Genomic DNA, 13,015 nt, shown 5'->3' on the forward strand with positions numbered 1-13,015 from the left:
AAGTTGTTCAGGCTATCCTTGGGAACACTAAGTTTCAAGAGTACATATTTTATACTTCTTCCAAAATGAACCAACCCGGGACAGACAGCCAAGGAGCAAGTACAAGTAGAAAGATTGGTATAGATGAGTACTCGATAGTCTGCATTAAAGGGGAGGGCTATAGGAGCTGCTTCAGTGCTGGATGAGTCTATGACATACGAGGCAGCTATTTAGACCATCAAGACTTCTGCTGGGTCTTAGAGAAATTCCATCAACCCCATTTCTCTGTAACCTATCAACTCAATTCTGATTCTAGCAAGAGCATTAAGCGAAAATAAAAATAATCCAAAGAGCCTCTAATATTTAAAATGTAACATTGAAGAGCATTTCTCGGGTCATCCAAAAACCAAGGGCATACCTGTGATGAAATTGTTCTATTACACTGAGCTAATGCAGAAAAAACTATTAATATATGTCTAAATGTTGGACCAATGAAAGCTACAAAAATATGGTAGAAGTAGGCACAAAATACTGGAAGAACTCAGCAAATTGGGCAGCATCTATGGAGGGATATAAACATTCAATGCTTTGAGCCAAGACCCTTCACCAGGACTCTATCAAAATATGACAGACTGGTTTCTAAAATCTCATTTAAAAATCTTGCAGAACTGGCTGCCATTCATTAAAGATCTATTTTTATGCACATATTTCCTCCATTTTTGTATTAGATTAGAAACTGCTTACATTACCTCTGTCCCACAAAGCAATAGGATCAATTGTTTCAATGTCTCTCCAATGGATTTGTTCTCCATTTTTAGCTCTGCCAATTTTGTTTCCAGGGCAACAACTTTAGCTTCAGCCCCCTGACAAACCAAAATCATGCACGTTAGAGGCTCTCCATCAATGTAAAATATAACCAGTTGGAACATCATTACAGATTAAATTATTCAAATTATTAATTTAAGCAATCTTTAAATAGAAAACACATTACCACTGTATATCTGTACTTCCATGCTTTTTTCCCTTATTATGCAATTATTCACATCTTCACAAAGCAACAGCATTTATCAGCTAGCTAATGAGAAAAAAATTATTTGAAACTATACAAAAAGCATCAAATCCTGTCACAAAGATAAGGTACACTCATGCTGAAAGATAAAACAATAGTGCATTTTCAAATCCTGGTTTTCTGCTTCAAGCCGAGCTATCCAATGTTAACTTTGAGTAAATTTCACCTGCTCAATCATTTTAATATTTGATTGGAAGGACCTTTGCATCAATCTGACAAGTTTCAGCCAATTTAGCAAGCAGAGGAAGAGAATGATGACACTACACACACAGAGAATAAAACTTAGCAAACATAGGCACAAAAGGTTCAGCAGATGCTGGAAGAACTCTTTGGAATCTATGGAAAGAAATAAAGAGTTGATATTTTGAGCCTGATGAAGGATCTCGGCCTGAAATGTCGACTCTTTATTCCTTTCCATAGAAGCTGCTGAATTCCTCCAGCATTTTGTGTGAGTGACTAAACCTTAGTTAAATGCACTCATGCAAACTTAAAAATACTACCTCAGACTTAGGGCTTAAAAATTCACTAAATGGCTTTCTAAGGTAGCATACTTAATCATGATAGCCAGCCATGATCTAATTAGAGCCGATTCAACAGAGCTTTGTTTAAAAGCTCCATCTCCAAAGTCAAAACAACTGATGAAGACATACCATATGCTAAAGTTTCAACTCACATTTGGGAAGTCATCTTCAGCCAGCTTGTCTTCTTTATTCACCAATATAGCAACATCCTGAAATATAGCAATTGTGAGAATTATAAACTGCGTAATTGCTGGCTTTTATTCAGTTGCCAGCATTCATTTATGTGGAATAGGGAGTCAAGTACAGCTCAAAACTTTGCTTCAAGTTTCTTAAATGATCAGACATCTTTTACTGTAAAAATAAATAACCTATGATACAATGTCAATGGAATCACACAAGTAAATGCCAGAGTTAATTTAGTTTCACCAATACTATACGAGGCCCTCCTGGCAAAAGGTATGCACAAGTCACATCTTTTGTTTGAATTAACAAAGTTTTCATTTTTATTTCATTTTCTGAGCCCTCCCTTTCAGAGAGGAAACACAGCAAGAGGCCTCAGGAAGCAGCCTCTCTGCTATTCTAGAAGCAATTGAACTGAATTAAGTCAATACTGACGGATATCAGTAAAGAGCCTTTTTAAAAAACACCAACCATATTCAAAATGGATGACTGAATTTGCTAATGTGGCACAGGAATACTCTGCACAGGTTGTGATCAAGATGCTATGCTTAGTGCAAAGTAAGCACATTATTGTGAGGGGGGATATCTTTTAAAAGATTCTTTTACCTCTCAACAAAGAAGAAAAATGTTACTTTGTCAGCCCTAATTACAAAAATGGTCCTACATATGCAACATTTTATAAATGCATACAGACACAGGCATTACTGTAGTTCAAATAGGTTAATAACTTTCAGCTGTCAGGTTGGGTTGAATTGGAATTTAAGAGTCACTGTATGAGGCCAAATTTGTTCTGTATACAAAAGGACACTCTTGCATTATTTATACCAGCAGAGTGCTTTTCAGGGTAGACCCATGTCATTTTTCTCAACAGAACCAAAAGAAATGCAGAAGCCTACTTTGCATGATAACACAGGCAATGATGAATAAGCTACAAGATGGGGGCGGAGCTATGATGGCACTCAACAGTGACTTCTTTGAGCTCATCACAGCTTAATTTCTACCTTTAATGTCTTTCTTTTTCCTTTTCAAGGTACACTTAAACATCAGTTCTTCACAGCAATGGGACCCGATCCCAGCGCTTACTGACTGGCCATTTTCCAATATCCCAAGGATGTGGCCAAGAAGACGAGTGCGTCTTCCGGGTTCTGAGGCTTTGCGGCCCTGGGGACAAGCCAATTCCATACCAGTGCCGCCAAATGAAGCGTCATGGGAAAAACATGACATCAGGAAGATCCATTAGGGGCTCTGTACTCATATCGCACTCTCTCTCTCATGTTGGTGGGGAAAAATTTGGTGCCAATTCTTGAGTTGGAGAACTGGGGCGGGGGGGGGGGGGGTAAGAAATGCAGCAAACTTTAACACTGTAAATCAGCAAATTGATAGTCTTTGTTGACCGCCCTCCCCTTGCTGTGAAAGGGTGACACCTCTCCGCTCCTTTATTAGGGAGAGCCTGTGGTATGTCAAATTGTCAGGTGAACGAGTAGTTTTTGTTGAACTGCAGATCATGGTCTTTCTTGGGGGCTTTGCTGCAGCTTGCTTGGTGGGCGAAGGGTGCTGATGCTATTTTGCTGAAATAAGCGTTGGAGGGGGAAGGTTGCTGCTGCTTGAGCTTGGGGGAGGAGAGGGGTCTTTGGGGTTTAAACTGTCACTCATCCTTTAGGGCACTCTTCTAATTTTGCGGATGTCCCTGAAGAACAAGAAGTTCAGGTTATATGTTGTATACATTCTCTGATACTAAATGGAACTATTGAACAACTCCAGATGACACAGATTTTTTAAAAAAAATTCTTTCTATTTCCCTTCTGTTACCAATTTCTTTCAAAGACGATGCTTCTTCTTGGGTGAACAGATGAATAATCCATTTCAGTTCTTCAAGGAAGAACTTATATAGCAATAATATCAGGCTATTCAAACACAAGAGCCATCAGAAACTTGATGATGATGATGAACTTGCAGCCAGGAACCTCAAATAACTGGCACATTTCTGAGCTCAAAGATACCAAGAGCAACTTGAATGAATCCAATGACACCTTAATAGGCACATTATCAATAAAGGTTTGAAGAAGGTCATCCCCACCTACATGGCTTGATGAAAGTTTACAGTCCCTTGATTCATTTTCCACTGAGGAGCCATTTCTGCATTCTTCACATATTTATGCATCTATGGTAGCATTTACAACCATACAATAACATGCAAAGAAAATCAGTTTAATTGAGGAAAACAATGATTTATAAAGCACCTTAATTAACTCAGGGACGTGATAGGCATCCAGTAAATTTCGGATTCCTCTGTAGAGATTTGCGGGGATGACAATATTCTAAAAACATGAAAACAAAATGTTAAAGGCGACATGGATTTTTTTAATAGTTGAAGTTGCTTCAACTTCAAACATCTGTCAGAAGGTACATGCATTATGTAGCTAGAATAAAAAGGTACCATCTTATTCAGTTGATGGAAATACTGTCTCAAATGCTCCTCCTTGGCCTGCACCTCAGAGTCACTCATGTTGTCAATCAAGTTATAAAGAAAATAGCCAACAGCTTCTGCATAGAAAAATTGAAAACAGGATAGATCACTGTATCATCAGATTAATCTATTTTAAATCATTTGGTTTAAATCTCTGGAATGGCAATAAATACCAAATAAACACATGAATACTGCTGATTAGATACATGTTGTGCAGCTAACTCAGTCCAAAAGTTCTCAAGTAGCTCAGGAAACAAAACACAAATTGCTGTACAGCAATACATAAACCTTCATTATCCTAAGTGCAATGTCAATACTTGGCACAAACACATGTTTCACTGTAAATGCACTGATTTCTCATTTAAATTTTATGATTTATTTTATAGGGAAACAAATAAAGTACTTAAGCCATTCTATTAACAAAAATCTCACATCAAGAGACTATAAAGGTTTTTTGAAAACACACAACAAAAATTTCACTTTAAAAAAAAGCAAAAGCAATCAGTGTTACTCCTATAATCCTTCAAACCCCATCATTAGATAGTACAGATTTGTGGGCAAGTTACAATCAAATAAATTGGAGCACTACCAGTCGGTCTTGAAGAACTCTGGCAATAACGCTCATCTTTGTACAACAATTCTGTTATCTGGAAAAACAAAATAACCACATATTGTAGGTGATATTGGAACGCGAGAAGAAGCAGTATTTGAAATTGTATTCTTTAAATAACAAAGCACATTTCTATAAAGGTATTAATCAACAGCACACTGTGGCATTTCATCCGTAAAGTGCTGTACCAAATGAGGTCTGCTCAATTGCATCGTTCTTTTGGGGGGGTGGGGGGGGAGATGATCAAAATATGACTTCTTCCAAGTTCAAGAGTTTCAATGCTACAACAAAACTTGGGTATCCTAATACTGACAATGAGAAATCCCTCAAAAGTAAACACTTAGTTATCTCTGTAATATTACCCCCTTTGTAATAGTGACAGAGGCTTAAAAACAACAATTCTTCCAATGTATCACCTATTCCCTCAGTTTTAATATAAAAGGCTTAAGAAAATTTACATGCACAATTATGTTGATTTTCCATATAATTCCACATCAGCACATTAAAATAATGTTTATACTATTATCTTTCTGAATGTCACTGCTGTACTTACCTTTGCAAGAGTATTAAAATCGTTTGACCTGCAGAGGGCAGTAGAACATAAAGAATCAATTTATGTTTTGTGCCTGTGACAAAGTTTCATAAAAGGCACAGAATGAAAGCTTCAAAGAGAAGATTAACACATTCTTCAAAACAAATAACTTCCTAATTATTGAATTAAACTACAATTTTAGATGGATTTTGTTACCAAATTTTTTTAAAACGTACTTAAACAAACTGAAGGATGAGGGTTGTACAATGTGCACTGTATCAAATGGAAGTGTTCAAGTCAGCAATGACTATAAAGTATGTCAAAATGAAATGTTGAATAGTGAGAGGTATAGTCCGAATGAGAAGTGCCACCTTTTGCTGTAATCCTATTTTTTTTTTAATTCAAATCCTAACTTTATTATTCCACTTGCCTCATCAAAAAATAAAAGTACTTATACACTTCATATACGGTTGCCCATCTACCAGGAAACAGTGGCACACAGTTTGGGAACCTTTATGATCTTCAAAACTTATAACATCACTAATAGCCACAACATTTTTGATTTCTTTGTAAATTATCTTTTTGTTACATTATTTATTACACTTCGATGGGTATCAGTATAATTCTACCCTCCCCCACCTCTGTCCAAATGTCAGTAGTCATATCTATCCAAATAGTCCATTCCGGTCTGGGGAAAATTGGGACCAGTACATTTTAGTCCAATTAAGCAACTGCCTCAATTAGCTAACGGTTTATGGGAAAGTGCAAAGCTATATAAAATAAGCAAACTGAGTAACGGCAAATAAGTAACGAGTTATGTACTGAAATGAAATGCAGAAAAATTAGAACACGACCAATCATACTACAGTACCACAAGGCTGCCTGTATGAGTTCCGAACAGTTATCAGCAAAAGAACATGCTGCCATATTATTCTGATTGACTGAAAATTAACAAAATCAGCACAGGCACCTAGTACAGATAATGGACTGGCCTGCCTTCATACAATGCAATCTACAATTGCAACCTCCAAATTTTTGTTTTCATTTTAACATTCAAGATGATTGTTTATAACTTCAAATTCTTCATAGTTTCCACCTTGAAATAGTGAAATCCTTTCATATTTACTCCCAGCCATTTCTAGCATCCCCAAGCCCACAGTGAACAAAACAGTTCTGAACTATCTTACTGCTTATTCCTTGGCAGCTATCAGTGACAAATCACTTGAACACAAACACAAGCAATTGACACTATTTAAAACTGATTGCTCTGATCACGGTGTAGCATCTAACGGCCACACGACTGCATATGACTGAAACTAGTTAGAACCTGTTCGGCAACTGTATCCTGCCCCAATTAAGCATCATAGCACCCAAAATAAATAAAGGGAACCCTGGCAATCTTCTTAATCAGTTATTGTTCATTAACAGTTATCCCAATTAAGTGGCTGCCCCAATTAACCGACAGCCCAATTAACCAGAATCTACTGTAAACATCAAGCAAAAATTTCTCTCATTATTGACATTATCTGGGAAACCTCAATGACTTTTTTAACATTTTTTTGTGATGATATCATTAAGTGCACATGCTAAAAGCTGCAGTTTAAACCTCCTTTTGCATTAATGGCACAGATGGTAGAATCTGTTAACAAATTTAATGTCATTGAATTGAACAAAAACAGAACTTAATTGTCATATTCATCTAACGTGGGTTTTTAATGCCAATTCTGCAGCCCAAGGATACTGTAAGAATGCCAACAAACACAAAAATGCAGTTGGAGTCCCAAATTCAAAGGACATTCGAAATAATGAAAGTCAAGCTAAATGAGTTGGTATATTACTGTTGAAAACTATAGAGTGCAGTCATGCTGCGAGTTATATTTGCAATCATTTAAAATAGCTGAATGATTGACCAAACAATACTAAAATGCACGGATAATATGTTGTGCTTCATTGGAGCATAGCCTTGTAATTGCCAAGTAAATATGTAAAAATCACATTTTCAGCAGTCAATACTGATTGGGCAACAGATGGGACCTTAATAAAAACAAAATTATTTTTTCCTGTAAAGAGAACAAATTATGCAGTAATTGGTAGATCACTAATGCAAGCATTTGCACAGCCCAATGACTTAAATGTAACCTAATCAATCAAATGGATTCTCACACAGAACGAGTGGAGGTTCCTCAACTATTCTTTTTTTCTTTTAACATACAATCAACTTACCTCTTAAAACCTGCAATAAGACTCCCTCTGAAATTACTCAAATCCACTGCAGGGTTTTCAGGTGAGGACACTGTTAAGACAGAAACGCATGTGAAAGCTCAAGAAAGAAACCACAGTGAAATCAAATCATTTTTATACTGCAATAGGGGCATAAAAGAGTCTAGAATATTTCATATACTGGCTTTAAGTAATTATTTTTTGTTCCTGTCAAGGATAAAAAGAACAGAAAATGTATGGCAAGCCTTTCAGCAAATCGTTCAGTAGTATTTCAGTATTTTCAGATCTATAACAAATTTCATGAATTTTTTAAGGCATAGATTAGCTTGGATGGATTATATAATAAAATACAATAGTTTTGTTGTCAATTTTCTACATACTGGTCTTCACAAGGTTATGAACACCTGACTTATGACATATGAACAAAAGATATTCCAAAGATATTCAAGTCAAAACGAGAACTATTCTTGGGGAAAAAAATGTTCACATGTAAGCTCCTTTGCAATAATCAGGGAACATTTGCTCTTGAGAACAGAGACCGCCAGTTTCACCATGGAAGGCCACTTAAGGGACAGAAGAGCAATGGCGGCATAGATGTGTTCATTCAAAACAGATCAATTGATTTCTGAAAATTATGTGGATCAAGAACTGTAGTGCAGAGAAATGGTGTTATAAGGAACATTAGTCTGAATTTTGATGAATGGCAATGTTAGCTCTCAAGGTTAGGTAACCTCCACTTACTCCCTTTTGGTTATATTTATTCAACTCACACAAAATGCTGGAAGAACTTAGCAGGGTTCTGTGGTAAATCTGTGGAAAAAATTGCACATTTGACATTCTGGTCCAAGAACCTTCATCAGAATGAAATATCGATTACTTTCCTACACAGGTGATGCCTGAGGTGCCAAGTTCCTCCCACATTTTGTATGATGATCCTACTTCCAGCACCAACAGTCTCTCATGTCTGTTACATTTACTCATTTCCTTTTAAATATTTACATTAGTTAAAATATCAAAGTAAAATTAAACACCAGCACTAATTTTGAGTTATAGACATGACTAATTATTGTACTTAGTGTTTACATTTCATATTTTTTTAAAAAACAGCAGTGGGTCATGGCAGTGAGAAAGAGCTTTGACAAGTGACCAGTATGCGTTTGAGATTGATTAGTAAGAGCAAACTGAAGGAAGGCAGGGGCAAGCACAGCAGCCGTTGTGGGAGTAGACACAGTCACAGTGGTGATCTTGAGGCTTTAGCTCTTCAAGGCTTCAATGAAGAAAGGCTTCACTCAGAGAAAGCAAAGGAAAGAAAATATACAGATTTTTTTTTCCTTTCTCTTCTTTATATCTGTCATCTAGGGCAGTCGAGATGCCAGGCAGGATAGTGAAATGCTCCTCTTGTGAGATAAGAGAAGGCAGGAAAACCTCCAGTGTCCCTGATGACTACAACTGCGAGAAGTGCATCCAGCTGCAGCTTCTAACAAACTGTGTTAAGGAGTTGGAGCTGGAACTGGGTGAACTCTGGATCATTTGAGAGACTGACGGGGGTGATACATAGAGAAGGAATTACACGCAAGCTGCAGGACACAGCAAACTGGGTGACAGTCAGGAAGACAAGTGGTTAAGGAGCCAGTGCAGAGTACCCCTGTGCCCGCGCCCCCCCTCAAAAACAGGTATAACAGGTATATCACTTTGGATACTGTCGGGGGGGTGGGGAGGTTGAGCTAACAAAGGAAAGTCACAATGGTCAGTGTCTCTGGCACAGGGTTTACCACTGTGACTCAGAAGGGAAGGGGGGGAGAAGAGGCACACTGTGATAATAGGGGATTCGTAAGCTAGGGGAACGGACAGAAGGTTCTGTGAGAGAGAACAAGATTCCCGGACGGTATGTTGCCTCCCAGGTGCCAGGGTCCGGGATATCTTGGATCAAGTCCTCAGCATTAAGTAGGAGGGTGAGCAGCCAGAAGTCACGGTCCATGTAGGTACCAATGACATGGGTAGGACAAGTGAGAAGATTCAGCATAGGGAGTTCAGGTAGTTAGGTGCTAAGTTAAAGGGCAGGACCTCCAGGGTTGTGAGGATTGCTACATGTGTCACATTAAACTGAGGCCAGAACTTGAAAGGTTATACAGTTTAACACATTGCTTAGTGTAGAGGGGAGGGCATAAGATTTTTGGATCATCGGACTCTCTTCCAGAGAAGTTAGGACCTGTACAGAAGGGACAGTTTGCATGTGAACTGGAGGGGGACTAATATCTTCGCGAGAAGGTTTGTTAATGTTGCAGAGCGGGGTTTAAACTAGAGTTGCAGGGGAATGGGAAACAGTGCCAGAACAGTTAGCGGAGAGTTTGTGAAGGTAAGTGGTGGTAAGACTTCAGACAAAGTTAGGAATCAAAAGGTTGAGCATGGTGTCCTGAGCTGCATATATTTCAATGCAGAGCTTCATAAGAAAGACATAATATTGCTGAAGAGGAGGTAGCTGATTTACAAACAGAGGCAATGTGCAGTGAGGAGAGGCTGTTGGTGGGGCAAAATTGTGGTCAATTAGATGAGCTGCAACATAAAAGGCTGACAAAATCAAAAAGGGTGAATACAGGAATGAAGGTGTTGGATCTGAATGTGCTCAGTATACAGAATAAGGTAGACGAACTTGCAGCACAGTTGTAGATGCCAATTGTAATGTTGTAGGCATCACTGAATCATGGCTGAAAGATTATAGCTGGGAGCTTAATTCTCAAGGATACACAGTGTATTGAAAGGACAGGAAGGAAGGCTGAGGGGGCAGTGTTGTTCTGTCGGTTAAAAAATGAAATCAAATCATTGGAAAGAGGTGACATGGGGTCGGAAAGTGTTGAAACATTGTGGATAAAGCCAAGGAACTGCAAGGATAAAAAGACCTTGATGGGATTTGTATACAGATCCCCAAACAGTTGTAAGGATGTGGTCTACAAATTACAACAGAAGATAGAAAATGCATGCCAAAAGGATAATATTACAATGGTCATGAAAGACTTCAATATGCAGGTAGATTGGGAAAATCAGGTTGGTGCTAGATTACAGGAGGGGGGAATTCCTACAGAGCCCATGAGAGGATCAGCAATTTTGAATTGGGTGTTGTGCAATGAACCAGAATTGATGACAGAGCTTAAGGTAAAAGAACCATTAGGGGCAGGTGATCATAAATGATCAAATTCACACTGAAATTTGAGGAGAAGCTAAAATCAGATGTATCAGTATTACAGTGGAGTAAAAGGAATTACAAAGGCATGACAGAGGAATTGGCCAGAATTGATTGGAAAAGAACACTGGTAGGTATGATGGCAGAGCGGCAATGGCAGAACACACAGGATACATACATCCCAAAGAGGAAGAAGTATTCTAAAGAAAAGGCGACACAACCGTGGATAACAAGAGAAGTCAAAACCAACATAAAAGCCAGAGAGGACATATAACAGAACAAAAATTAGTGGGAAGTTAGAGGGTGGGAAGCTGTTAAAAACAACAGAAGGCAACTAAAAAGTCATTAAGAAGGTAAAAATAGAATATGAAAGTAAGCTAGCCAATAATATTAAATAAGTTCCAGGTGCGGGGGGCATGGTGTGCAATGTTACTATAACTAGAGAGAAGGCTCTTGGCAAATTGAAAGGACGAAAGGTAGATACGTCACCTGGACCAGATGGTGTACACCCCAAGGTGGCTGAAGAGAGGCATCAAAGAATCACTAGGTTCTGGAAAATGGTTCCAGAAGACTGGAAAATTGCAAATGTCACACCATTCTTCAAGAAGGGAGAGAAGCAGAAGAAAAGAAACTATAGGCCAATTAGTCTGACCTCAATGGTTGGGAAGATGATGGAGTCAATTATTAAGATGATGTCTCAAGGTACTTGGAGGCATATGACAAAATATGCTGTAGTCAGCACTGTTGCCTCAAGAGAAAATCTTGCCTGACAAATCTGTTGGAATTCTTCGAAGAAATAACTAGCAGAATAGACAAAGGAGAATCTGTTGATGTTGTGTATTTGGATTTTCAGAATACATTTGACATGATGGCACACCTGAGGCTGCTTAACAAGCTACTAGCCCATGGTATTACAGGTAAGATTTGAGCATGGAAAAAGCAGTGGTTTGGTTGTTAGGAGCCAAAGAATGGGAATAAAGGGAGCCTTTTCTGGTTGGCTGCCAGTTATGAGTGGTGTTCCACAGAGGTCTGTGTTGGGAACAATTCTTTTTACATTATATGTCAATGATCTGGATGATGGAATTGATGGTTTTGTTGCAAAGTTTGCAGATGATATGAAGATAGCTGGAGGGGCAGATAGTTTTAAGGAAGTAAAGAGGCTACAGAAGGACTTAGACAGATTAGGAGAATGGACAGAAATATGGCAGATAGAATACAGTGTCAGGAAATATATGGTATTGCACTTTGGCAGAAGAAATGAAAGGGTTGACTAGTTTCTAAATAGAAAGAAAATACAAAAAACTGAGGTGCAAAGGGACTTGAAAGTCCTTGTGCAGGACTCCCTAAAGGTTAACTTGCAGGTTAGGCCTGTGAAGAGGAAGGCAAATGCAATACCAGCATTCATTTCAAGAGGACTAGAATATAAAAGCAAGGATGTAATGTAGAAACTTTATAAAGCCCTGGTGAGGCCTCACAGAGTATTGTGAGCAGGTTTGGGCCCCTTAACTTAGAAACAATGTGTTGAAACTAGAGAGGGTTCAAAGGGGGCTCATGAAAATAATTCCAGGAATGGCTTGTCATGTGAAGAGCAGTTGATAGCTCCGGGCCTATATTCACTAGAATATAGAATAAGGAGTGACCTTATTGAAACCTATCAAATGGTGAAAGTCTTTGATAGAGTGGATGTGAAGAGGATGATTGCTATGGTGGGAGAGTCCAGAGAACACTGCCTGAGAATTGAGGGGTATCCTTTTAGAACAGAGGTAAGGAGAAATTTCTTTAGCCAGAGCGATGAATCTGTGAAACTCTTTGACACAGGCAGCTGTGGCAACCAAGTCGTTATGTACATTTGAGCAAAGGTTGATTGATTTTTGATTGGTCAGTGCATGAAGGAATACAGCGAGATGGCTGGAGACTGGGGCTGAGAGAAAAACTGGATCAACCAAATGACCTAATTTTGCTCCTATGGTCTAATAAGACCTAATTCTGGTCTTATGGTCTGATAAGTTTCAACATGCTGATAGTTTTCAGTTTCCTCAGATCTGCACCAACACCACTGATACAATTCCATCAAAAGTACAGAATGGTTCAAACAGGACAGGAGTCGCTCCAAGAAAATCTTTGCCTTCCTGAAAATCAAGACTACTTTTTATCTTTTAACAAGGTCATTTTGTCAAGCTCCTATAACAAACTATTTCTTAGATGTTCCCAAATAGTCAACTGAGAAACGAAGTTTGTCTGATGCATATTACAACACTT

At 38.4% G+C, this 13,015-nt stretch overlaps 1 protein-coding gene across 1 annotated transcript in view; it reads right to left on the reverse strand.

Moving 5' to 3' along the window:
• lrpprc (leucine-rich pentatricopeptide repeat containing) overlaps nt 1-13,015 on the reverse strand; it is a 138,596-nt gene that overhangs the window by 66,062 nt on the left and 59,519 nt on the right. The window contains exons 14-20 of the mRNA XM_073050655.1: nt 7,582-7,651; nt 5,380-5,407; nt 4,806-4,863; nt 4,187-4,293; nt 3,990-4,067; nt 1,722-1,778; nt 729-842 (exon numbers count right to left, since the gene is read on the reverse strand). Of these exons, the coding sequence (XP_072906756.1) occupies nt 729-842; nt 1,722-1,778; nt 3,990-4,067; nt 4,187-4,293; nt 4,806-4,863; nt 5,380-5,407; nt 7,582-7,651 (512 nt within the window). The remainder of the gene's footprint in view (nt 1-728; nt 843-1,721; nt 1,779-3,989; nt 4,068-4,186; nt 4,294-4,805; nt 4,864-5,379; nt 5,408-7,581; nt 7,652-13,015) is intronic.

This window comes from Hemitrygon akajei, chromosome 7 (assembly GCF_048418815.1).
Source record: "Hemitrygon akajei chromosome 7, sHemAka1.3, whole genome shotgun sequence".
Classification (NCBI taxonomy): domain Eukaryota; kingdom Metazoa; phylum Chordata; class Chondrichthyes; order Myliobatiformes; family Dasyatidae; genus Hemitrygon; species Hemitrygon akajei.